This window comes from Pteronotus mesoamericanus, unplaced genomic scaffold, assembly GCF_021234165.1.
Source record: "Pteronotus mesoamericanus isolate MK-2021 breed Mesoamerican mustached bat unplaced genomic scaffold, CSHL_Meso_final scaffold_99, whole genome shotgun sequence".
NCBI classification, from domain to species: Eukaryota; Metazoa; Chordata; class Mammalia; order Chiroptera; family Mormoopidae; genus Pteronotus; species Pteronotus mesoamericanus.
In genome coordinates, this window is record NW_026555330.1 from 595,590 (window position 1) to 623,225 (window position 27,636).

The window sequence follows — 27,636 nt, forward strand, 5'->3', positions numbered from 1 at the left end:
CCTATTACCTTCACGTTAGGTCATCATTCTTCCCCATGGCTGCATCTTCTCTCTTGCTGTTTTGTCTCTTGCTGGTTTTTTCTTTGTATTTTATGAGAACTTCTGAAGTTTTTCCTTCATAACACTGATTTATTTTTCTTTATTGTTAGTTCTGTCCTTTGTACTTTCCAATTCTGATTTTATTTGAACTGCATTTTATATTATTTGTAATATTTACTCTTTGTACCCAGGTCCTCTCTATTTCTCCCTTTCTCTCGGCCTGCTTCCTTTCATCACAGTCTGATGTCCTAAATTATTTCCCATTTCTTTTTTAGAACCTATATATATCTAAATTTATTCAGAATACAGAACCAGTTATTTCTAAAATGTGTTCAGTTTCTGGAAATGAATATTTTTCACACGTATGTTCTTCAGCTACATTTTAAGTGGTACGTTCCCCATCTTTCATATTTCAGAATATTTTCATAGGTCCTGTGTGTTTTCCATTTTGCTCATCTGTTCATAATAACTGCCCACAAAAAGAGGAGGTTGATTCTCTTTGGAACCCCTACTGCAGTTAGTTTTTTCTCCAAGTGAAGTGGGGGTTTCTTTATGTAAACTTGTATAACAGTCCAGCAGCCCAAGGAGGGGGAAAGAACCAGAGAGCGAGCCTCCAGGCAAGGGGACCAAAGCTTGGAGCCACTTTCTTCTCTGTGCCAGAGTCAGCCTTCTGGACATCCAGAGGGTGCAGCATCCACTGCTCTCCATACAGCGTCTGAGCCTGGATGCTCTCTGGTGTTACTGCATCCAGAACTTGCCCCAGATGCACCGCAGACTTTCTTGTTGCTATAGTGGCCATGGGAGCCCTGGAACTCCCCAGCGTTTTAAATTGCTGTTGACCTGGAAGGGTGAGATAGAGTTCAGTCCATCTTCCCCAGAGCAGCAGAGTGGGCATTCTGAAACACAGATTGGATTGTGTTGTTTCTTTGCTTAAAACACTTCACTGAGTCCTCTTTGTCTCTGCATAGAGTTCTAAGGCTCGGCACATAACTCCCTCTGCAGCCATATCTCCCCAGTGCATGCCTTGTAATTGAACCCCACGGAATTGGTTTTTTTTTTTATGGCCTCAAATGAGCCATGTTATGTTTTCTATTCAAACCTATGCACATACACCTCATTCTGCCTGAAATACTCACCACTTCATCCCCTCTCACACATGTTCTCACATACATACAGGCTCTTACACAACCCAGTAACATATGAAGTCTCTCTCTCTTGCTCTCGTTGTCTCTTACTCTCAGCAATTTAAAGTTTATTCAACTATAATGCGGCTTATTCTGACTTTAAGGTAGCATTAGATGACATGCTTCTGAGTCAATTCCCAAGATATTTCTCTTGTACTTTGTCTGTTTTATAGATTTGTGCAATCTCTGGCACTAGTGAGTCATCTAGGTTTGGATTACATAGCAGTAAACAAATGGATAAAAGAACTTTAGAAGTAGCTAAAGCAAGAGCCCACTATGACCTTAGAATATAGTGCCGAATGCTGCCATTACTGTTACTGTTATTTGGATGATAAATTCTTGTTAATGCAAACTTAGGTATTTGAAGGGGTAGTCTAGGAAAATAAATTGTCAAAAAAAAGATGCACTACCTTGATATGGGTTGCCATTAGGTCCCGTAATTGTAGCTTGCCAATGAACTTATTATCCCCAACTGGACCTGGACAATATAGTTCTTCTCTGTTCTCCTCCTCTGTGCTCCCAAGGCAACATATATCTATCTATTAGAACAATTATTGCCCTTTGTAATTATTTGTTTGGTTATAAAACCTGTATTTGCCTTTAAGTCCTGCAGGGTTATAGCCACAACTGTTTTATTCACCATTATCATCCCAGTGTGTATAGGTCAAGCCTGGCACATAGTATATTCATATTTGTTGACTAAATGAATGAATGGGAACATTACATTTTCCATTTGTTTCTGACCCTCACCCCTCCAAATTTAGGGCTGTTACTGGATTCTTTCAGGGTCTCTCTCCTTACCTCCCTGAAATACTTTAGTGTCTTTCTTCAGTGTGGACCAGGGCTATAAAACTGGAGTTATTGTACAAGAGGATTACATTTGACAATTAAGTGCTTAACACAGTGTATTATACCTAGAAATAGCTTAATGAATAAATTTTTACTGTTTGAAGTCAGTGGCAGCATTAAAGAATAAAGAAACCATGGATTCTTTACCTACTTACCTTTATGCAGATGGAAGCAACTGGAAGAGGAGGACCTCTGCCAAAGATGGCTGACTGGGATATATTCTTGAGGAAATCTTAGGTTTCAATTGAAGAAGGAAGGTACCCACAATAATGTAGAGTTACTTTTGAGACATAGTTGAAGGATTAGGGTCAAAAGACAAGATGAATTTTGTGTAGTCTAAAGTAGAAGAAGTTCAGCAACTAAGAAGGGGGCTGGAATGAGAAGTTTTGTGTATTGATTGGTGGATGTAGATAAAGGGGTGTTGAATAGGTTAGAGACACCCTAAAGGTGTGAAGGAGATGAATTGAAAGATGATTATTATTTTGGGATTGGAGTGAGTTAAGAGGAGGAAGGAGCAGGTAAACATTTGTTTCACAAATATTTTTGAATACTACTCAAAAAATATTACTAACTGGGCACTTTGGTAAGTGTTGGGGATTTACTGATGAAGTAAATAGCTACCACCCATTTCTTTAAGGAACTTAGTCTAGTAAGAAACACAGACATAAATAATTATTTCAAAACTTTGAACTGTAATAAATGCCTTCAGGAAAAGTAGCAGCATATTAAGAGGCAGAAACAACTGAGCTCTTTGAGAAGGTGACATTTCAACTGTGGACAGCGAGCCAGAATTAGTTAGAGAAGTGTGGGGATAAGAGTGGTCCAAGCACAGGGAACAGCACTTACAAAGTCCCTGATGAGGGGGAAATATTGTCATCAGTTTGAGAAATGAAAAAATGCTAAACTGATAGAGCTAGTAGTGTTTCAAAGGGAGGGACTAGAGAGGTAGGCAGAAAACCTGGATAGGATTTAGAATTTTATCCTAAGTATAATGGAATTCATCAAAGGGCTTGAACAAGCAAATGGCACAGTCCACTGTACATGTTGGTATCATTCTGGTGACTGTTTAGAAAATTTATTGATCATGATGCAGGGAAACCAGTCTTTTGAGGAGTCCAGAAAAAAGGTGATGGCATCTATGAATAGTGGCAACATTCACACTCACTGAGATTCTTGCATTTGTCCATATGTGAGTGCCCCCACCCATACATTATCCCCTTAGTCGCTGCCTACCCCAGGCTCTGTATACACATTGGTGCTTGTGCATTTGTGTACATGTGTGGATGCCAGTATTTATACAGAATGATTCAACCAGCTTTAGTCCCATCAGGCAGCAGAATGGTTAAGCTTGTCCTCTCTTCTTTCACTTCAACAGTGGAATGGAAAAATCTGTTTATAGGAGAAGGTTTTGTAGGACAGAGGTGATAAGATGCTCTGCTGTGGAATGAAAAGATGAAACTCCACCCCTCAGGAGCTTGGGTGACTACCGGTTGGAAGGGTATATTGGAGACTGAATTCTCTTGATTTAACCAAGAAGAAGAGGTAGCAGGGTCATGGCGAGGGCCAGCCAACCTCTTTTTTTATATGTTCTCATGTGGTGGCTGTTGTTGCAATGACAGTTGACCCTTAACAGGGCCATTGATGTGATAAAAGCTTTTCCCACACACTTCACAGTTGAGAGATGACTAGAAAGGGAGAGGGCTTCTTCCCAAAGTGCTAAGGCTCATTGACCATTTCTTTTCTTTTTCCCCTCCTCCTCCTCTTACTTCTCAGTCACTTGTAACTCCAAGTCAGATTGATGGTTTGTGGTATCTTGAGAAAGCCACAACGAGCTGTTTGTATCCCAGTGTATTGCAGCTCACAAATGGTGTCCATTTCGTGGTCCATGGCCCACTGGGCTAAAGCTTGATGCTGATGAGGTCTGGGTCATGGTTTTCCATTTCAGTACAGTCCTCTTGGGCTCAATTTTATAGTTACTGCCACAGCTGTACCCGTAGTGTACCCTATGGGTTTCAGACAATAGGATGGGGCAATAAGAAAGATCAGTATGAAAGTGACCCTACTCCTGTAAAACCAGTACAGCATACTTATTTTTCTAATGGTGAATTAATAGTGTCACCTTCCTTAGTAGCATTACTGAGGCCTCTTGCTCTCCCTTGTGTTTTCAATTCTGCCCTGCCCCTCAACAGTCAGCTCAGAGTCCCCTTCCCCTACTACTAAAGTAGTCTGTTGTTAGCATGTCATGATTTCTGTTTTTAATTATGTTTATTTCAAGTTTTCCCTCCAGCTAACTGTGCAAATGTGGGCAAGTCACTGTACCTCTCTGGTCCTTGTTGTCTCATCTGTAAAAATGAGAACATTAGATTAGGCCTAAGATCTATTTCACATTGATACCAAGTGTCTGTTACAGTGTGTGACTTGTAAACTGAGGTGAATGGCAGACACAGTCCCTGCCCTCATGGATGTGAGGTCAAAGGATAAGTAACTAGCTATATAAATCAAGAGGGGAGAATATCTGAGGTGGAGAGAACAGGATATGCAGAGGCCCTGAGGTAGGAAGGAAGTTAATGTTTAAGGAACCAACAGTAAGCCCTCGTGTGTGGAATAAAATACGTGAAGGGAAGGTATGTGTTTGAGATAATTTATGAGGCAAAACTATCCGCCAGAAAATTATCGGTAGCTATAAGAGGCTCTGAGCATTTTAAGGTGTCAACAAAGGATTTGGTAGTGTGGCATTTCATACCAAGTTAGCCCAGACTCATGGTGGCAATAAAGAAGGTAGTTTCTAAAAACAAGTGATTTCTTTCTCTCTTACACACAGAAGATGGGAAAGGCCTTTAGTTCCAGTGTTAAATGGCAATAGTCTATAATATCTGGCAGGTGAAATTACTAAGAAGGATAATTGATGCCCTCAAAAACTTGCCTCACTGAGCTTTGTACAATATATTGGAGTTCACCAGCAAAGTGTGTGTGTTGAGACAGATGATGATACATGTTGAGACTTGTTTGGATTGAAGATTTAGTAGCGTGGTCAGGCATGGAGGCAACACAGCTCGCCCTTTTCACCAAAGGCTTTTATGTGCTAGGTCGCTCATAACTTGGTGCTCTCTCCTTCTCCCCCTATTAACAGAAAGCCCTTTGCTTTTAGTCCCTCTTATATTCTACGGACAGACCAATCTTTAAAGGCAATTTTGATCCTGTCTTTCCCCCACCCATGAACCTATGATAACTCCCTTTGCTTGTTGTATCAAGTTCAGAATTCATAGTCTAATTCCAAGCTTCAAACGATCTCCAGCCTTTTTCCTTTTAAACTTCAGCCAAAGAATGCACTTTAGTCATTTTGATATCTTCAAGGCCTAACCTTACCACCCTCAGTGTGCACATCCCTCCAGCCCAGGATGTAGTGGGAAAAGCTGAATGACCTAAATGTATCCAACCCCTCTAGATGACCACCAAGAAATTTTCCTACTTCAGCAGTCAGTATACTTTTGTTAATTTCTAACAAAGGTATTCTTTATTGTGTCAAGTTTCTATGCCTTCTCAGTGCTTTAAGACCCTAGGATCAAATCCAGGGCTGGACACTTAACTGCACTGTGGTAAAAAGCAGCAGATTTAGAGTCAAACTGACCTGGGTTTGAAGGACATTGCTCTCTCTTACTGGTTTATGACCTTGGGAAGCTTCCCTCACCTTTCTGAGCCTTATTTCTTATTCGTAGGCCTCTGCATTGGTTTTCTTCTGTGCCAAGAGGGTGATAACATGAAGGAAGCACAGTGCCTTAGAAGATGTTTCATTGGGAATTTTGGAACAAGCGACTGTAGTGGCCCCCTGGGTTACTGTTTGCTACCTTCTGAATTTAAAAACTGGTTGATAGAATTGGAATTAGGAGAGAAAAAAATTCTGGCAGAAGTGAGCTTGGGAAGGAATGCTGTTCTGGAGCAATGTGCCTGCAACTTAGAGAAAAATGATCCATGCTGTAGGGAATTCTTACCAGCTAGTGTGCTCTTGGCAGTAGACTTGATTTCTCTAACAAACATTATCTAAGAGATATACCATCCTAAGGTGTTCAGTGATCGTATGTAACCTTCAAAAATCAAACTCATTCCAAAAATAGTGAACTGTGCCCAAAAGTACATGTGGTTTTTAGATAGTAATTTGCACTCGTAAGTTTTTCCAGTAATCGGATTGTGTGAGTCATGATTCTAATTCGCCCCTTCTTTATCCCCTCCACTGCCCCCTGCCTTTGTGTGCTTGGGAACCTGAGACACACAGAGATGGCTTTGATGAGGTGAGATTCCATCTCAAGTCTTCATTAAGAATTTTAGAGTCAGGTGGCTCTAGTTCAAATCCCAGCTTTATTTGAGTGCAGAAAACTTCACACTGGGCAAGTTATTTTACCTTTCTGAGCCTGATTCCTCAACTATAAATGATATAATTTTTGTTACAGCTCAAGTGCAATGCCTGCTTTACAGTAAGCAATCAGTGATTTTTGGTTTCTTTTCCCAAGTGCCAAGTTTGCATTCCAAGCATTGTTTTTTTACCTAGTCTGTCTTATTACAATATTTAAGTGCTTGGGTATTATAGTGCATAAAGAATACATGAGATGTTTTTAAACACACAGTGTCTTATACTCAGAATTATCATAGAGCCAGTCAAAGAGAAAAATAACATCCAGATTGCTCACAGCAAGTCATTTGGTTTGAGCATAACATAGATATTTTAATTAGCGTAAATGTAAGAGACGAGATTCTCGGTAATTTCCAGGGTACAGCAACTCTTCATCTACTTCTTGGTCATGTTTTTATTCCTAAATCCCACCTACATCCTAATTACACATCTGTCTCTATCTGAAGTAGCATGTCTGTCAGCATGGTAAGGGAGCAAAGCTTGCTCTCATAGATGGCATCACCTGCCCTGGCCGAAGTTGTTGCCAATACATGCTCGCACTTCTGTACTCACTCGCGCACTCTGTGTTAGTTAACACTGTGGGTTGCAACTGACAGATCCTCATCTGAAATTAGGGAAACCCATTGCAAGGGACTTCTCTCAGAATAGCTGTGCCCCTGAAAGGGTTCAGAGCAGTTGGGCTTCCGGAACAACTAGAACCATTAACTTGACCGCACTTCTTTTCTGTGCACTTCTGATTTGCCCCTATCGTTTTCTCTGTAGACTGGCCACTTCACCCTTTTGGTCCATGTGGCAAAGGGTCCCTTGTCCAAAAGTTTGGAAAGAGACACGGCGATGTGTAGCTTGTATCAGATGCCCCTCCCATCAGGAGGGCGTTATGTAAAGACATGATGGCTTCTTTAAGAATTGTATAGAGGAAGTGGGGTGAGGAGAGGAGCGGGGATGCTGAACACAGAGGTCCAGACATGCGCACACACCCATCCTGCCATCCTAGGCAGGGGGGTCTTAGGTGGAAATACAGAAAATACTCCTGAACTGAAGAGAGGTTGGTTGCAGCCAAGCGATGGGAAATAGATGTTCAATTAAATAAGTGCAATAGAATGATGCCGGTTCTTTAATAACGGGTGTAATGATAAGTGTAAAGAATGGAGTAATAGTGAAAATAAAGAATGGGTGGTCAGTTAAGTCAGATCAGACACAACTAACTTTTCCTAACCCTGATGGCCACACAGATGGGCACATTGCAGGCTTTCTGAAACTACTTGAGCCAATTGAACTGCTGCTAGGTATTCTGGGGACTAGGGATAGCATTGGCACTTTCTGAGTGTAAGCATCATGTGCTTTTTCATTAAGAGGCCTCTTCAACAGAATACCTGTTTGAATTATTCACTGAGTTCTTTTGCAAAGAAGAATTAAGGGCACCTTGAGGTTTTTCGAGTTACAGCCACTTGTGTTTTAGAGAATTCAGATGACCTGAATATTAGTTCCCTTTGATAGCTCTCTAAAACTGGTATTAAAAAGACCTCCAATAAGACCAGTTCATCAACCTGTTTTACAGTTCAACTGGGCTGGCACTAAACTGCTGTTAATCACAAATTCCTTGCTTGTAAGTTGAAGATATACTCTTATTTCTTGTCATGGGTGCCGGGAGCCTTTGCCATAGTCCCCCATCCATTGCTATTGTAGTGACCTGCAGTAGGTCCATGACTGGTTTCACCTTTATCATCCTCCAGTTTGCTCTCTTTCAGACAGAGCATACTGATCCTTTTTCCATTTTCTATCTCACTGGGCTGACTTTCTGTGTCTTATTCCCCAAATCTATATCCTTGAAGCTTGGGTGATGCAGGCTGAGCACAGTTTGTTCCAGTTTCATCATCTTGGTTTTGTTTTTCATATCCGTATTTTACCAAAGCTTTTATTGTCCTTAATATTTTCTATCTTTGTTTGCCCTTACCTTCACTTTTAAAGGAAATTTCTTATTTTGAGACGACTGTAATTTCATGTGCAGTTATAGGTATTAATGCCCTTTACCACGTCTCCCTCAGTGGTAGCATCATCTTGCAATACTGTTGTACGGCATCGTAACCAGGTTATTAGCGTTGATAGGCAAGAAACATAACAATTGCTGTAGCATTTTGACTTTTATATTCTTTCTCATTATTCTTTTCCTTACTCATCTCTCAGACTCTTCTGTCCTTGCTCTTCTCAGTAATATATTCATTGTCCCAGGGATTTAACTGTGTCAGGGATTCTGAAAGACTTATCTTCTCTTTGATAGATTCGTGAAATTCTCATGGTGTCAGAGTTTCTAGGAATAGCAACTTCCATTTTCTTCTTTAAATTATTTGCCTAGAATAAATATCATTTGGATGGCTCAAGGTGGCCTTAAAATTAATGTGAGAACCCGATCTGCTGTGAATTCTGCTTGCCTTAATTTCAGGCAAGTCACATTAGGAAAAGGAATGTGTGGGAGCTGGTGTGGTACTGTTCCTTTGAGACTGAAGAGCCCTAATCACAGGCACTTTCCCCCCCAAAGGACAGTTCTGCACAGAGGATGTGGATGAATGCCTGCTGCAACCCAATGCCTGTCAGAACGGAGGCACCTGTACCAACCGCAATGGAGGCTACGGCTGTGTGTGCGTTAACGGCTGGAGTGGAGATGACTGCAGTGAGAACATTGATGACTGTGCCTTCGCCTCCTGCACTCCGGGCTCCACCTGCATTGACCGTGTGGCCTCCTTCTCTTGCATGTGCCCAGAAGGAAAGGCAGGTAAGGCCAATAGGGGGACAGGGCTGGAGGTTAGGGAAGGGGCCTGCGAGCATTCAGGATTTCTGCCTTCTTCTCTTTCAGTCGGGTAGCTGTGTCCTTTTAATAACCATCAGCAGGAACATTTTGCTCAAGAGTGTAATCGCTAGCCCAAGTGCTACAAAGCTAGTGTTTTTCCTTAGCGCTTTTGGCTCTCACCTCGACTCTATATACCTTAGTTTTCATCCTAAAAAATGAAAGTTAGTCACTATTGTCTTGGGAACGTCTGTTGACCTCCTTAAAAATCTTGGACTGAAAAGCATCTCAGAAATTAAGACAAAAATTACTAATAAATGGAAATAGGGACTTGATATTAGGAAGAAATAACTTATTTGCTCAGGAGGAGTTGGCAGGAGAGAAGCATTTAAATGTATTCCAACTCTCAATGTCTACAGAAATATTCCTCTAAGAGAGGATTTTTACTGACTTCAGAGTTAACATTGCTCTAGCTCCTCAGTTTAACAGCTTCTGGTTCTAGGAATAGAGAGCAATGAGGGAGGAATGTGATGGAAGACGATAGCTCAGGTGAGAGAATTCCGTGCCCAGCAATTTTGAAATACTCTCATGTTTAGGCCTTTCCAAAAGCTCCACCTCTAGCTTTGTAGAAGAAGCCTTAGCTACCTGTTCTTAAGCTAATTGCAGAGTGGAAAATCCAGTTCCCATGTGAACTATGCAGAACATGGGGCCTGGTAATATCCTCAGAGTCCTGAGGGCACTTGAGCCAGGAATGTTGACACTATTAAAAGGTTGCCCAAGCATAGTCTGACGATGTTCAGCTGGGTTGTTTTGTTTTTTTTTTCCCCCCTTTCTGAGGCTAGTGAAATGCTGGAGCCCCATAATCATCAGGTAGCATGATTTTTGGTAAAGTAAGTTGCCAAATAAAATACAGGATGCATGCAGTATTTTGGACATAGAGTAGAAAATTATTTATTGTTTATCTGAAATTCCTGTTAAACGGGGCGTCCTCCATTTTTGTTTGCTGAATCACTGCTGTGGCAGTGCTATAGGCAGGTTGTTACCATTTTCCTGTCTCTGTCATCTAACCATCTCACTTTATGGCTTATAGAATACTCTACCCTTGAGGAGAGGTCTAAAGGGTTAGGGTGAGGATACCAGGGCTTTCTGGCTCCTTATTTGGCAGCATGTCCTTCATGTAGGATTAGCCAAGGGGAAGTTGCCTCAATCTCCATGGTGGATTTTGATGAGCCAGTGTATGCTTTTCCCTCCTCCGTGAAAGAGACAACTCTTCTCCAAGCAGGGACATTTTCTCTTTCTTCTTGCCACAGGTCTCTTGTGTCATCTGGATGATGCATGCATCAGCAATCCTTGCCACAAGGGGGCACTGTGTGATACCAACCCCCTGAATGGGCAGTATATTTGCACCTGCCCACAAGGCTACAAAGGGGCTGACTGTACAGAAGACGTGGATGAATGCACCATGGGTGAGTTCACAGAACATTTTCTCTTCCTTGTGTGTCTGTTGAGCTCAGCAGGCATTTAAACTGAAGCACATTTTACTCTAGGAGCATGCTTCCCCTGACCTCAGACCTCTTGTTAATTGCCCACTGTTTACCACTAACCTATCAGGATAATGATCTATTCTCTAGGAATTGAAATATATGGACGATCTGTACTTGATTCTTAATATACGGCCGTATCTTAGTAACAGTTTGGGCAAAAGAGCAGCAGAGACACACAAGACTTGAGGTTGCCCTAATCTTATTGTTTAACTTGTTAAGTATGGAATTGAGAAGCAGACCATTAAATGCCTGGCCCCAGCGCTTTGCAACAATCGGGTCCACATCTGTAGTCCACATTTGTGCAACCTCTCCATCAGGTGCTTTGATCCTGGTAATTGGTTCTTGTCTCTCTCAGCCAATAGCAATCCTTGCGAGCACGCGGGAAAATGTGTGAACACAGACGGTGCCTTCCACTGTGAGTGTCTGAAGGGCTACGCGGGGCCTCGCTGTGAGATGGACATCAACGAGTGTCATTCAGACCCCTGCCAGAACGATGCCACCTGTCTGGATAAGATTGGAGGCTTCACATGTCTGTGCATGCCAGGTACTTGGGCCCAGCTGTGTGTGGGGTCCAGACAGGAGGTACTAACCTGTGCCTCTCTTAGGTGGAGCACTCGGGATATGTGGCTATTCCGAGAGCTCTGTCAGCACTTCCTGCTCAATACTGATGGGGCTCCCAGCCAAGGGACCCTTAAGGAGTGAGGCAGTGCTAGAATTTTTGGAGCTAGGAAGACCCAGTCAAAGAAGCCCATTGTGTCAAAACTCAGAACATTTCCGAAGTGAATGTTTTTATGCAAGTATTCTTTAATTTAATAAAGTATTCAACCTAAGAATCTTTTAAATAGCAGCTTTCCCGATTCCCGTATATATTAAAAATACTATGCCATTCCATTTATAGAAGTTAATTTTACCCCTAATTATATAGGACCCTGCCATTTACCCAGGGTGATGTGCGCATTATTAATTAGTTGCATTCTGGAGCGCTTCTGCAGAGACCATTCTGTGAACTCTCAGAGAATGCAGTGAAGTCCAGGTCACGATGAAGGTTGATGGTGGCTGCTTGCCTTGTTAAGGATGCTAGTCGCTCTAGCCTTGGGCCTGGGCCCTCCTGACCTTTACTTGCACCCTGAGAGCAGCAATATCTCCATCTCAGCTGGTCTTTAGGAATAAGCAGTGGGGGTCCTATGGGCCTGGCATGGTCCTGAAAGCAAAGCCTGGACCGGTCAGAGAATGTGGCGCAGTCTTTGTTGGCATGCTAGATCATACCAGTGTCTTTGGAGGTAACTTCTTCCCCCTCTTCACCGTGACATGGATATCCCAGGGGATTCCCCTGTGTGATCAAACAATCACTATCATGGCACAGTCCCCTTGTCCTCTGCAGAAATGTTCACGCTGATAGAGGATGTAGTCATCTTTGCGAGTTTGGATTTTCTTGTCTAGAATATGCCTTTCTCTCTCTCTCTAAGCCACTTGTGTGGTCTGTTTTGTTCAGGTTTCAAGGGTGTGCATTGTGAATTGGAGATAAACGAATGTCAGAGCAACCCTTGTGTGAACAATGGGCAGTGCGTGGATAAAGTCAATCGCTTCCAATGTCTGTGTCCGCCCGGTAAGTGCCTACACCTGCCCCTGTTATCTTTGAAAGCATAAAGCTGACTGACCACAGGGAGGGGAGGAGGGAGAGAATGTGTGTGGGCTGTACATGAGGAAGTCATTAAAGTAAGCACTTCAGAATAGGAGAGTGTGTGTACAGAAATGGGGAATTTGTTTCAGCTAGATTGTTTTTCAAATCCTTTGTGGCCAGAAGTCCAAGTCTACTCTGAAAGGCCCATGACCTCTCTGTCTGTGTGTATATTTCAGAAAGTTCATATCTCACAGAGGCCTTAGTTTTAGGCTATTCAGGATTTTATTTTTCCCCCATGGGTCATAGTCTCGAAGGCCATTGGTGAGACTATTATTTTTAGACATTTCACCTCTGAATCAGAAACAGACAAAAGTCAATTTTTCCCAATGAATGCTCTGCCTCTCCTTATGCTCCCCAAAGCTGTTGTTGAAGACATGCCAAATTTCCTACCATACACTGTAGTATCTCTGACTTTCCGAGGGAAAGTCCCCGTTCCTCTGACACTACACTCACTTGTTGGAGTGCTTCACCTGTAACCTTTCAATCCTTGTTTTAACTAGAAGGTGAAATATGCGAGGGGAACAAACAGAGGTGGAGACACACACAGGTTGACGTCCTGGGCTTCACTCAATCATCCCAGTTACGTGTTGGAGAGAATTCTAATTTTACTTGTGCTGACCCTTTGGTATAAGCCTTGCGAATAATATCCCGACGATTCTTGGGCATCATTCTCATATAAAGGAGGGCGTAGGATAATCCTTTGTCTTGTGTCATCACTATCCCTTTTTAAGGTTTCACTGGGCCAGTTTGCCAGATTGATATTGATGACTGTTCCAGTACTCCGTGTCTGAATGGGGCAAAATGTATTGATCACCCGAATGGCTATGAATGCCAGTGTGCCACAGGTAAGATTTTCCTCATTTTTTTACTCTCCTGGTAGGTCCACCTGAATGAAACAGGAGACTGTCCTCTTCCAGCTGCCCTGCCAGGCCAGTCCACTGACAGGGGCTGTTCTGTGTTGAGATATGTTCTTCCAGCATGTTTTTTGCTGCTCTCATTGTTTCCTTCGACAACACCTGCCTCTTTCTTCACCACAGTAGTGGCCTGGCCTGGACATTTCCATTTGGTGTCCATGTCTTTCTGGGACAGATTTTGGCAGTGGTGAGTTTCCAGCTGGCTTGACTTGCTCCTTTGGGAAGGGGAAGAATTCCGTTGGAAAGCTATTTTTCACTGGGGCTTCTCAGCAGGAGGTCTGTCACTGTATTTCTTGAGGCAAGTGATTGAACAAAGGCCCAGAAATCTAAGGACAGTTGTATGCAAGTGCAGAGATTTTCTGCCTAAAGCACAGACCATGCAGTGAGAGTCAGGTGTGTCTCTGGACAGGTGCAAGAGCTCTGTCTGGGGAAGTTTGTGTACTCTTTCCTGAATTCTGCTATTAGAGTGGAAGAGAATCTGTTGGTAAATGTTCTACATTTCTGATCTGTGGCCATATTTCCCAGTTGGAAGTGATCTGAATAAGCCAAATGTCCCCTAGTACTCATTTTCTTCTGCATAGAACAATATTGTAGAAAAGGTCTAGAAATGATGAGAAAAGGTGATTTTCCAATTTATTTTTATCCCACTGTTTAAGAAATTAGGAATATAATTCAAAACATTTTTTTTAATTTTAGGAAATGGGTTCTTAAACAATTTTAAACATCATGTTCATTTCTTTCTGATCACAGAGAAGCAAACTATGTCACAAAAATAAACAATGAGTATTTCAGTAGTACTGGAACACTACCACTTAATAGGCCTACTTGGATTAGGCTTAAACTTCCTTCTCTCCTCATGAACTGTTGTCTCTGGTTGGAGAAGTTCCAGGTTATGTCCTCCTCTGGCCAGATTCTCCTCATGGAGGATAACCTTCACGGGAGAGAGATGAAAAACCTTGAAGTCATGTTTAAAAGGGAGGAGAGCCTTACTGGAGTCTCCTAGAAGAGATTTAATGTTACATGAAGGAGTTTTTATTTGTCTCTTTTTCATTTAAATGTTTGTAATTTGTTCATTTTATTCAGCAAGTATTTATTAAAAACTTACTGTATGTGCATAGTATTTTGGGAGGAGTTGAGAGGAATAAAGAGGAGTTCTCTGTCCTCTAAAGTCAGAATTTGGAAGATAAGGTTCATGAAACCATTCATGTATTACCTATATATTAGGCTTGGGAAGAAAGGAATATAGAGGTAAATAATACATAGGAAAAATATTGAGAGCTATTCCCCACGAAGCCCACCAGTAAGGAATGAAGATTCAGTTAAAGCATCTCTGCAATGAAAGCATTAATCACTTAGAAAAAGGTACTTGAATTCTACACATTTGATTTAAAAAACTTTTTTTAAAGCACGACTCTCTAGGCCTGCCTTATAAATGAGTGCAAATAGTCAGTTTCAACTGCTCATTCCTACAGTATGAGTTATGGCATGGGAGGTGCAGGGATAAGTGGATGTGGCTACATTTATGTTCAGGTGTGGAATATCTGCCTTGGTTTTCAATCCGTCTTGGTAAAATTCTTTCCAAGGATTCACCGGTGTGTTGTGTGAGGAGAACATTGACAACTGTGACCCCGATCCCTGCCACCATGGCCAGTGTCAGGATGGGATTGATTCCTACACCTGCATCTGTAACCCCGGGTACATGGGCGCCATCTGCAGCGACCAGATAGATGAATGTTACAGCAGCCCCTGCTTGAATGAGGGCCGCTGCATCGACCTGGTGAATGGCTATCAGTGCAACTGCCAGCCGGGCACCTCAGGTAAGCCCGCTCGCTTTGTGTTTCCTTTGGAGTTTTCACTGCTTCTCAAAAACAATTTACGCAGGTGTCTCAGACTTTCTTGGCATATGCTTAGATATCCAAAAAACAGTCCTTTTTCTGAGACGCACAGCCAAAGTCAGAGCCAGAGACATCTCAGAGGGAGATGGCTCTGGCCAGGGAAGAAATTAGGGACAATAGCTTTAGAAAGCTGGTGATTTTTATGTATGTGTTTTCCCTAAAAGGAGGCATGCTACTTCAAAAAACTGAAATTACTATTCAAAACTGAAGACCCTCTTGCTTTTGTGGCTTGATATTACTGTCTTCTTTTTTTATAATCTCCACTGCAGACTAATACAGTTGTCTCCCCCCCCGACCCCCCGCATCCCTTTCCTTCACCCTCCCTCCCTCCTTTCTTTCCAATAGTTTTCTTTCAAATTCAGAGTCCAGTATCTTTAGTGTGACAGTTTTCTTCTGCCATTTGTCTCTGTTGGGCTTTGGGCATTTGTGAGGATTGTAAAGGAGAGGAGAGACTTTGCAGCGCACCCTGATTGCTGCAAATTAGAATGTAGAGCCACCACTTCTCATCCCAAGTTCATGGCTGTTTCCTGACTCCAGCCGAAGGACTCTTAGTTGTGAGGGCATGCTCCTCCTTGCTGGGGATAATGTCGAATGATTTTCTTGGGCAGTAGCATTTCACAGGTTTCACTGGATTCTGTTTTACTTACTCGAGGAATAATCATGGTCCCAACTGTGGTTAATGGACAGAGAAGTACTATATCTCAGATCAAAGGCAAATGTATTAGTGGAAGATTAACTAGTGTGTACCTTTGTTAGAAGGGAACCTGCCAGAACAACGGAGTGATTTATTGAGAGCTCACTCTCGATTTAAGGAAAAGGGCCTAGGTAGGGGGCAAAGGTGGGGGAGGTGGTTAGTTGCTCTCATTTTATTTTGTTATTTCCAAATGCATTCCTTCAAACTTGTCAAGGGCCCTGGGCTTCATCCAGGACCTCGTACATGCCAAGTTTGAAAACAAAGTCCTTTTTGAGTTGTTCAAGCATATGAAAAACATCCCATGCCTTCACAGTTGAAAATGCCTTCCCCCTCCCCACGTTTAGATAACTCACTAAAAGGGCTGAATAGATCTTTGTGAAACCTTCCAAAAGCAATTTGCTTCCGGGCTGGTCCCCAGACATGAGAAATTGCAGTACGAAAAGAAATTTGAGAGATTTACAAGCAATTGAATGGATGCCTTTAGAATGGCAGGGCTGTTTTAGGCCTTGCTATCGTTCCTATTATAACAAGCGTACGGGAACCTGGGTGAGTGGCGGGTTAGCAAGCACTTTGTTTTCTCTGTGATGATATCGTTATGGCAGGATGTATCAGGTGTGTTCCCTGGGGAGGACAGCGAAGGCAGTCACTGAGGAAGGCAAGAAGTAGATGTGAGTGGTGTGCAGGCAGCGTAGAGAGGGAAGGCCCAGAATCTCATGGAGAACCGCCAGATTCACTGCTGTGGCTGTCAGGGGAATTAAAGCAGAGAGACCCAGGCAACAGAAAAAAATCTCGTAATGGGCGGAGAAAGACCTGGCAGGTAGGGCCCTGGGTGAAAGCATTCATTCAGCTAATCTTTAGGGATAGACTCTCGAGTTCTAGAGTAAGAATCCACGACCCATTCATAATATGGTCCTAGGTTGGTAGGTTGGAGCATGGATGAGCATGTAGACAGGAAGGATACTTTACAATTTGCTGGCTATGGTTGTGGTTTCTCACTCACTGGGCACTGCAAGTTGGGTGTCTCCTCATGCCTTCTCTCACTCGTGCTCTTATGATGGGACACTGTTAGGTAAGTTATTTTTGGTTTGAAGTCACAGAATTCAATTTGACTTACTTAAAGAATTATGAATAACCAAGAAAACAATAACAAAACGAGCAGAATTTAGTGAAAGCACAAAAAGGCACTTCATGGGTTTCAGGTGAGTTTGGAACAATCAGGCTTTGCAGAAATGAGCAGGGAGCTGGGCCATTTGCAGACCATAGGTCACACAGTTCATATTCTTACATTCTAATGAGAAAATCCCGTTGGCCCAGCTTTGGGGTGGAGTCACACTGGACCACCCAGCTTTCTGGGGCCTTCTTGGTCAGATGGTGGTTAATGGGGTTGTCAGGCAAAGGCTGGACACCTCTGTTAAAGATATTCGCTTGGATACAAGGAGTATGGAAACCCCTTCCTCCTGTGTGGCTAGAGAGGCAATATAACCTCGTCACTCACAGAATGACCAGTATGGTGTTGTGAAGAGTGTGAAGCCAGAGACCCGGGTTCATATCCGATTGTGCTGCTGTGATTGTACAAGTCATGATAAAGTGGGTGTAGCACAACCTGATTTGGCGCTTGAGTTAGAAGATTAGGGAAAAGTTATATAAAGTGGGGAGGGAGAATACTGTGCACCTAATAATGGCTCAATAAATTTTGATGTAATTATTGTTATTAATAAATATTAGTGCAAAGTGAATAAAAATTATGGCATTTGTCATCAAAATTTCATGTTAGTTTATAATCCTTATTACCAGGCTTTATTTTTTTAGATTTTTTTAAACTACCAGAGTATTCTTTTATAATACTCAAAAAGCATCACAAAATTCATGTTAAATAAATCATGAAATATCAAGAGTATTTTTACCAAATAACACTAACAACAATGATTGGTATATCTCTACTGTTTAGTTACACATATTTTTAGTTAAAGCTTTCTTAACATAACCAAACTCTACAGTTTATTCTGGGAATAGTTCAGGAGGAAGGCAGCATGCTTCAGGAGGAAATCACCAGACTCTTTAAAATTTATCCTGAACTTTAGTCCAGAATAGCAACTGTCAGTTTGAAGCTGATGGTAGTGGGTACAAGTTCCGAAATTCTAATTTTCATGTGAACGCTTAAATTTTATCTTTGGAACACAACACTGTCAGTGGTTGGTTTGTTTTGAAATGATGTGTACTTCTTTCACTTTAATGTGAACCGTACACTTAGGTCTGAACAGCTCTGGTTTGTGTGTCAGTAGTTCTTTCAGTGAAAATGGGATTCAAGGAAAAAGCAACTGTTTCCACTCAAAACTGAAACAGTCACACAACTGCTTTTCCTGGAGATAACTCCATATTTTGCACACAGAGCAGTAGAAGTGTAGTCAAGGTCAAGACGTTATAACATGATAAAGTTAATACTTTTGACTGCTTCACCAAAGCCATTGTTAAGTGAACCTGTCTTTTGTTGTGTTTTCACTGCGAGTGCCTGGAGGTAAAGAACACAGTGGCCACCACTGCGGTGTGGTGCCACGGCTCTGCTTTCTGCTGAGATGCCGCAGTCCTGCCGCGATTGCTTTTGCGCATCCATACAAATGCCAACACCGGGGAAGAGGCAGATAGTGGCTTAGTATGATGAGGAAGGTCAACTTGCCCTCACGTCCCCCTGGCAGGGTCTGGGGGATTGCACTTTGAGAATTGCAACTTTACCCAGGGTTGGCTGGATACTCTTTGGCTTTCTTAACAGGATCACAAGCAGACATCCTTGGTATTTCTGTGGCAACATCGCATGGTTCCCCTTTGCTTTTATCCTTGCAGGTGTTAATTGCGAAATCAATTTTGATGACTGCGCAAGTAACCCTTGTGTCCACGGAGTCTGTATGGATGGAGTTAATCGTTACAGTTGTGTCTGCTCACCAGGATTCACAGGTAATGCTCCTTTTTGTTGGGAGGTTCCACCTTAAGTCTCATTACTTTGGTAAAAGGGCACCTATGGGGACATTACTTTTAAAATGTTTCCTATTTCTTTGTCTTTTGGAAGTTTAGATGTTTTTGTTTCTGTGCTTCTCTGGTCCAGTTTTCTGCTTACAGGCCTTCCTTAAACTATACCATGGAAATTTTCACTAGTTAGTGCTTTTAGACGATGTGTTTATAGCTCCTTGAAAAGAATTTGTAGTCAGACTCTGCATTTCTGTCATGCATTGTGCTTGAGTTACATAGCTTCCGAAGCCACCTTCCTTTTTCTACACTTAGTGGTGAACACCTTCTGTAATGGCATAGCCAATGTAAAATTCTAAATACTTTCTTCTGAGTACTTCTTATGGAGCTTGCTGGACGAAGCCAGAACCAACCTCATTTGCCTAACACAATTGAGATTGTTTTCTCCCTAAGAGGAACAAAGTAAATGCCTAAAATAAAATTGGCTAGAATCCTTCTTAAATTATAAATGGCTAGAGCACTTACACATGTACACATGTGTACACACACATCTTCTCTTTTCTCTCTTTTATTGTTAATCAGATTAACTCTACCTTTTACTCTCCTGATAAAAAAGTACTAGAGGCTACTGAGGCCCCTTCCATACCTGTTCATTAATGGCATCATCAGAGGGCATATACTCTGCCTATCCTATTCTTCCTAGGCAATGCCATACACAAGCAGGCACTAACATATGCTGTGATCATTTAATAAATACCATGTGGTCATTTGCAACCAATGTGAGGAACTTCCCTAAGAGCTTTTTAAACTATGATGGCAAAAGGCAGTCAGATGTCTTTTTATAAGAGTAAATGTCTGCCTCTTGCTTGCCAGGAACTTAAGAGTCCTCTGTACTTCAGAGTCCTTTTCTCCTGCTTTGTGTGATTGTGGATGCTGGACAGGAATGTTGGTGGCTTGCATGGGTCACTGTAATCCCTGTTCGTGGGAGATCACTCAGAAGACAGGTATCATGAAAGCTCTCATATTTAGTGCCCAGCTCTGCTGGTGGTAGCCAGATGTACTTCTGTGTCCTCAAAGTTATTACTCCAAGGTTAAGTGACAGGCAACAGAATATACAAAAATTCTGCTGGATAGGATATTAGGTGCATTTTTTTAAGTGGGTAATAAAAATATAGTTACCATTTATTAAGGACTTATTTTCAGCTAGACATTAAATTAAGTGCCTAACCTCATTTCACTGTCATTGCTATTATCATTCTTACAGTACTGATGAGAAACACCAGAGCGTAGAGGGGCTGAGTAATATGACCAGTGCACTACAGCTAGGAGTCCAACCCAGGGGTCCTACTGTAGAGCCCATGCTCATTCCCACTGCACTGGGCAGCCTAAGTGAGTGCCTGTTGTGGTTTCTTTTTAGGTATACAAGCCTTAGACTAGAGTTCTTCCTTTTACTCTACCTCCTCCCCCCACCCCCACCCCTTCTTTTGGAAAAGTCAGTGAATCATAGTTTCTCTCTTTTTAACATTCAGCAAACCAGGAAGGTCAAGGAGGGAGGACATAGGCTAAAAATACTATAAAATAAACTTAAGGTGTAGCATGAGACTACATAACCAAGAAATGGAATGTTTTGGTTACTGGGTGGTACCTTGTTCTTGGAACTGTTTTCTAGTCTGTTGGGAGTTTTTTTCGGGGGGAGGGAAGGGGGAGGTTAAATCAACCGCTGAAAATATCAGAGACAACTGTGGTATACATATACACTCAGAGCTGCGAATGTGAGGTGCTTTATTCTTTCCTTTGTTTTATTTACTACTACTTTTTAAAAACAGATTTAAGGGAGTTTTTAAAGTAAATTTGTTGGGCTAACATTGTTTAATAAAGTTATATAGGTTTCAAGTGTACAGTTTGGTAATACATAACCTGCATATTGCATTATGTGTTTTATCACCCAGAGTCGTATCTCCTTCTGTCACCATATATTTGAGCCCCTTTTACCTCCCCCACACCCCTTTCCCTCTGGTAACCACTAGACTGTTGTCCGTGTCTATGAGGTTTTTTTTTGGTCTTATTTATTTGTTGCTTTCAGTTTTATATTCCACACATAAGTGAAATATTGTGGTTCTTGACTTTTTCCAAGTGACTTATTTTGCTTAGCCCGATATTCTCAAGATCTATCCATGTTGTTGCAAATGGCAGTATTTTATCTTTTATGGCTGAGTACTATTCCATTGTATATACAAGGTCTGTCTGGAAGGTAGCCAGCCATGTAATATGAAAAACAGACATTTATTGAAGAAGATTCAAGATCTAAGAAACGTTGTACATAAGACAATGATGCCTCAGTCCCCTTCAAAGTAGGCACCTTGGGACCTCACGCAGTTCTCCCAGTGGCCATCAGCTGCCCTGTCATATTTTCCTGAATCTCTTCAACAGCCTGAAATCTCTTCCCTTTCAAAGCTGATTTCAGTTTTGGGAAAAGCCAGAAATTGCAGGGTGCCAGGGCTGGGCTGGGCTGTAGCGGGGCTGAGTCACCTGGATGATTTGATATTTTGCCAAAAAAAAAAACCCTGCACGAGACATGATGCATGAGCAGGCGTGTTAATTGTGGTGAAGCTGCCAATCATCAGTTGCCCATAGCTGTGGCCTTCTGAATCACGCGAATAGTTTCCATGGAGGAATGTTCAAGCTTAATGCAAAATTTGATGCAGATTCATTGCTCTACTGGCTCAATCATTTTGAAAGCGACAGCCACACAGTACACACGTTCACTCAACAGTGTCTACGGCCCCCACTGGCTAGTACAATAAAGTTGTCATTGTTCACACATGCACATTCGTCCTTGGCTGCCAGGTTACATCAGTGTCGCACACACTGTTCTCGTTATACTAGCAATGGTTGGGCTTTTTCCAGATAGACCTTGTGTGTACCACATCTTAATCCGATCATCTATTGAGGGACACTTTTGTTTTTATATCTTGGCCACTGTGAATATGCTACAACGAAAACAGGGTATATAAATAAATGCTTTCAAATTTTTTGAGTAGATACCCAGAAGAGCAGTTGCTGGGTCATATGGTAAGTCTAGTCTTAATTTTTTGAGGAACCTCCATGCTATTTTCCATAGTGGCTATACCAATTTACATCCCCACCAGCAGTGAATGAGGGTTCCTTTTACTCTGCAACCTCTTCAGCACTTGTCATTACTTGTCCTGTTGATGATAACCATTCTAACAGGTATGAGGTGGTATCTCATTGCAGTTTTTATTTGAATTTCCCTAATAGCTAGTAAAGTTGAGCATCTTTTCACATATCTGCTGGTCATTTTTATGTTTTTTGGGGAGAAGTGTCTCCCCAGGTCCTCTATTTTTTAATTGGATTGTTTTTTGTTGTTGTTGTTGCTATTGTTGAATTGTATGAGTTCTTTTGCATATTAACTCCTTATCAGAAGTGTTGTTTGCAAATATCTTCTCCTATTTGCTGGGTTGCCTTTTTGTTTTGCTGAAAATTTCTTTTGCTGTGAAGGTTTTTAGTTTGATAGAGTACCATTCAGTTATTTTTGCTTTTACTTCCCTTGACTTTGAGGTCAAATTCATAAAATACTCTCTAAAACCAAGGTTCATAAGTTTAGAACCTGTGTTTTATTCTGTGTAATTTATTGTTTTAGGACTTATATTTAGGCCTTTGATCCATTTTGAGTTCATTTTTGCATATGGGGACAAACAGCAGTCTGTTTCATTCTTTTGTATGTGGCTTTCCAGTTTTCCCAGCACCATTAATTGAAGGGACTTTTTTCCCCCCACTGTATGTTTTTATCTCCTTTGTCAAAAATCACTTGCCCATATACATGGGGGTTTATTTCTGGGTTCTCATTTCTGTTCTATTGGCCTGTGTGTCTGTATTTCTGCCAGTACCATGCTGTTTTAACTATTGTCACTTTGTAGTATAATTTTAAGTCAGGGAATATAATACCTGCAGCTTTGTTCTTTTTCTCAGGATTACTTTGGCTTTGGGAGGTTGGGGGAGAATCCTTTGTGGTTCCATACAAATCTGATTATTTTTTGTTCTATTTCTTTTTAAAAATGTCATCGGGATTTTGATGTGGACTGCATTAAATCTGTATATTGCTTTGGGTGATATGGCCATTTTAACTATGTTGATTGTTTCAATCCATGGACATGGAATATCTTTCCATTTCTTTGTGTTTTTTTTCAATTTCTTTTTAAAATGTCTTGTAGTTTCAAAATATAGGTCCTTTACATCCTTTGTTAAGTTTATTCCTAGGTATTTTATTCTTATTGTTGAACTTGCAAAAGGAATTTTTTTTTCATTTCTTCTTCTGAAATTTCTTTGTTGATATATAGTAATACAGTGGATTTTTGTATTCTGCAACTTTACTGTATTTGTTTATTGTTTCTAATAGGGGTTTTTTTGTGGTGTCTGTAAGGTTTTCTACATAAGAATCATGTCATGTGCCAAAAGTGACTGTTTAACTTCTTCATTCCCAATTTGGGTGCCTTTTATTTCTGTCTCTTGCCTATTGCTCTGGCTAGGACTTCCTACGTACCATGTTGAATAACAGTGGTGAGAGTGGACATTCTTGTCTTGTCTCTGGTCTTAGAGGACAAGCTTGCAGTTTTTCATTATGGCATTAGCTGAGGATTTGTCATATATGTTCTTTATTATATTGAGATACTTTCCTTTTTTCTCCTTTTTATTGTTTCAATTATAATTGGATGTTTTATCTTAGCAGATGCTTTTTCTATATCTAGTCATATAATCATATGATTTTTATTCTTTATTTTATTAACTTGGTGTATCACATTGATTGATTTGTGTATGTTGAACTGTCCATGTTCCCCTGGAATGAACCCTACTTGATCATGAAGTATATTTTAATGTGTTATAATCAGTTTGCTAGTATATTGTTTAGGATTCCTGCATCTATATTCATCGTAGATATTAGTCTGTAGTTTTTAATGTGTGTGTGTGTGTGTGTGTGTGTGTGTGTGTGTGTGTGTGTGTGTGTTATCCTTGCCAGATTTTGGTATCAAGATGATGCTGGTCTCATAAAATGTGTTAGGAAGTATTGTTAGTTCTTCAACTTTTTGAGAAGAGTTCTAGAAGAATAAGTATTAAATCTTCTTTGATGTTTGGTAGAATTCACTAGTGAAGCCATCTGGTCATGCCCTTTTACTTTTTGGGAAGTTTTTGAGGGTTGTTTCAATTTCCTCACTGTTGATTGGTCTATTTAGATTTTCCAGTTCTTCATGATTCAGTAGAGGAAGGTTATATATTTCTAAGAATGCGTCCATTTCTTCTAGGTTATTGAATTTGAAGGCATGTAATCTTTCAGAGTATTCTGGTATAGTCCTTTGTATTTCTGTAGAGTCTTTGTAATTTCTCTTTTATTTCTGATTTTGTTTATTTGAGTCTTTTCTCTTTTTTCCTTAGTGAGTTTAGCCAGAGGTTTGTCAATTTTATTAAACTTTTCAAAGACCCAGCTCTTTGTTGCATTAATTTTTTTGTATGGTGTTTTTCCATTTATTTTCATTTTGCTCTAATTTTTATTATTTCCTTCTTCTGCTATCATTAGGCCGCATTTGTTCTTTTTTAGCTCTTTAAGATATAAAGTTAGATTATTTATTTGGGAATTTTCTTGTTTTTTTTTTTTGAGATAGGCCTGTAATGATATAAACTTCTCTCTTATTATCACTTTTGCTGCATCTCAAAAGTTTTGATATGCCATATTATCACTCTCATTTATCTCTATATATCTTTTATCTGCCCTTTTATTTCTCCTCTGACCTAGTCATTTGTTAGTAACATGTTGTTTAATCTTCACATATTTGTGGGTTTTTATGTTTTCTTTTTACAGTTGATTTATATTTCAAAGCATTATAGTCGAAGAATATGCTCAGCATAATTTCAGTCTTGTTAAATTTGTTGAGGCTAGTTTTGTATCCCAGCATATGGTCTATCTTTGAGAATGTTCTGCATGCACTAGAGAGGACTGTATAACTTGCTGTTCTGGGATGAAAGGCTCTGTAAATGTCGATTATGTCCATTTGATCTAATGTGTCATTTAAGGCCGATCCTTACTGATTTTCTGTTTGGAGACTCTATCCATAGCTGTCAATGGGGCATTTAGGTTCCCTACAGTAATTGTGTGTGTGTGTCAGTTTCTCCCTTTACGTCTAATAGTAGTATCTTTATATATTTTGGTGCTTCTGATTGGGTGCATATGTTTTGATGTGTTATGTTTTCTTGATGTGTTGTTCCCTTTATTATTATAAAATGTCCATATTTGTCTCTTGTTACTGTTGTTATCTTGAAATCTATTTTGTCAGATCTAAGTATAGCTATACCTGCTTTACTCTAAATGCCATTTGCTTGGAAAATCATTCTCCACCCTCTCACCTTGAGTCTATATTTTTCCTTGCAGCTCAGAGGTGTCTGTTGATGGTGGCATATAGTTGGTTTTGGGGTTTTTGTTTGTTTGTTTGTTTTTTAATCTAATCTGCTACTCTGCCTTTTTTTATTGATGAGTTTAGTCCATTTACATTTAGGGTGATTATTGATGTATGAGGATCTCCTATAGACATTTTATCTTTCGTTTTCTGGTAGCTCTATGTCTCCACTGCTTCTTTTCTCTTTCTGTATGTTTCAGTTTGGTGATATTCTATGATATTTTCCCCTCTGTTTCTTCTTTTTTTAGTTATGTGTTTCATTTTTGGAATTTTTTTTGTGTGGTTACCATTAGGTTCATGCAAAAAGAAAGTTTCATATGTACAGTAGTCCTTTTTCTTCTGAATGCATCTTATCAAAGCAGTTTTTTTTAAGACTATGTTTGTTTTCCTCAGACCTCTTTCTACTTAATGATTGAATGGGAAAAACAAAAAAATCATGTGGTACTTCTATAAAATACTTTTCAGTTTTACAAACTACTTTTTCAGCTTTATCTTCATATTCATTATTTTGCTGACTTTTCAGTATCTCCATAAATGTAGATAGGTTGGGTAAGAACCTAAAAGCACATGCAACAATAACAAAAACAAACACGTGGGACTACATTAATCTAAAGAGCTTCTGTACAGCAAAGGAAGCAATAAGTTAAAGACGACCTACAGAATGGAAGAAAATATTTACTGTATATGAAATATATGTTATATATATATTTACAAAACAACATATCTGATTAGGGGTTACTATCCAAAATATATAAAGAACTCATACAACTCAATAGCAGAGAAGCAAATAATCTACTTAAAAATGAGCAAAGGACAAGAAAAATAATTTTGTAACTATGTATGGTGATGGATGTTAACTAGACATTGTGTTAACCATTTTGCAATATATGCCAATATCAAATTATGTGTACACCTGAAACTCATATAATGTTTTATTCAATTATGCCTCAATTATAAAAACAGAATAGGCTGGAGTAACTAGACATAATTTTAGAAAATATTATTGGAAAATTCCCAATATTTTCCAGGTAGAGGATACTGGAAGTGTTCACACAAATTCTCAGGGTTATATGATTTAACCACAGACTATGATATTATATGTCACAGGGAGAGTCGCATGGGGCGCTCTTGGATCTGAGGGTTACTCTATGGAGCCAGCTGAGGTGGGAGTGTGAGCTCTGATCCCGCAGAGCCCATCCCGGGGTTGTCACGGGTTGGGGGAATAAACACGAGTCATCGCAAACACTTCTCTGTGCCAGGAGAGGGGGCATGGCTCTTCCCTCTAGTGGGGAAGGCCCTGAGCCCCCGTGTCCAAAGGCTTTTATTGAGAACCATATGCACAGGGGTATGGATGCAAAGCTCATTAATCAATGCCAAAAAGCTATGTTTACACAAAACAAATAGAGATCATAGATAACAATTGAAGGAACACAAGACATCTGCCTCAGGTCAGGGTCTATGAATAATGCAGATCTCCTTCCCAGTATGAGCTGGTTAACATAGCTTTTGAGGGAAGAACAAAGCGTGCATCAAGGAACTTAGTTCTAGGCCTGATTTCCCCCCGGGAACCGCCCGATCCAGTTTAGGTCTGTACCTGCCTTTAGTATTGTTTCAGGCCTGAGCCAGGCAGGTGGAGCAGAGCCACCAAGAGACAAGGAGACTTCTTTCAGATAGAATGAGGACTCTGGCCATGTCCGAGCCGAGCTGAGGGGTGCAGGCCTTTTTGCCCTTTCTCTATGTCTGCCAAGTCCTTGTCTGCTGCCCATACTGGCCGTGTCTGTCTTAGGTTGTGCCTCCTCGTGAGAGATCTTACCTGTCTTTGACTAACTGACCATTACAGGGCCAAGCAGAGTGAAGGAGGCAGGAGCTGTGCTCCTGCCAGGGGGACAGGTTTCGTCTCCTCAGTGGCCTGTTTTCCCAAGGCCTCCTTGATTAGCTCCAGCCTTGGGGCCCTCTTGCCTGAGTGGGGCTACAGCTCCTGAAACCAGACGGGGTGTTTCCCAGCATCTTTAAACTGTAAATCATTGTTTGTTTTTAGAAATCCAATATCATCTGGAACACTTGAAACTTTGAAAGCTTCACAATCTACCAAGCCCTAGTGATTTTCAAATAGCATTTGAAAGGCTTATCATGAGTAACACATCTACCAGTATAGCTAATCCTCATTGTAATAATATTATAAAACTAGAAAATTACCAAAATATAATAAAAAAGGATATGAATTTTA

At 40.7% G+C, this 27,636-nt stretch overlaps 1 protein-coding gene across 2 annotated transcripts in view; it reads left to right on the forward strand.

Annotated features, from left to right (window-relative positions):
* The window catches only part of NOTCH2 (notch receptor 2), a 160,401-nt gene that overhangs the window by 92,238 nt on the left and 40,527 nt on the right, over positions 1 to 27,636 (forward strand). For both annotated transcript variants that reach the window (XM_054564807.1, XM_054564809.1), the window contains exons 6-12: positions 9,014 to 9,247; positions 10,570 to 10,725; positions 11,159 to 11,347; positions 12,296 to 12,409; positions 13,216 to 13,329; positions 14,982 to 15,215; positions 18,826 to 18,936. In XM_054564807.1, the coding sequence (XP_054420782.1) occupies positions 9,014 to 9,247; positions 10,570 to 10,725; positions 11,159 to 11,347; positions 12,296 to 12,409; positions 13,216 to 13,329; positions 14,982 to 15,215; positions 18,826 to 18,936 (1,152 nt within the window). The remainder of the gene's footprint in view (positions 1 to 9,013; positions 9,248 to 10,569; positions 10,726 to 11,158; positions 11,348 to 12,295; positions 12,410 to 13,215; positions 13,330 to 14,981; positions 15,216 to 18,825; positions 18,937 to 27,636) is intronic.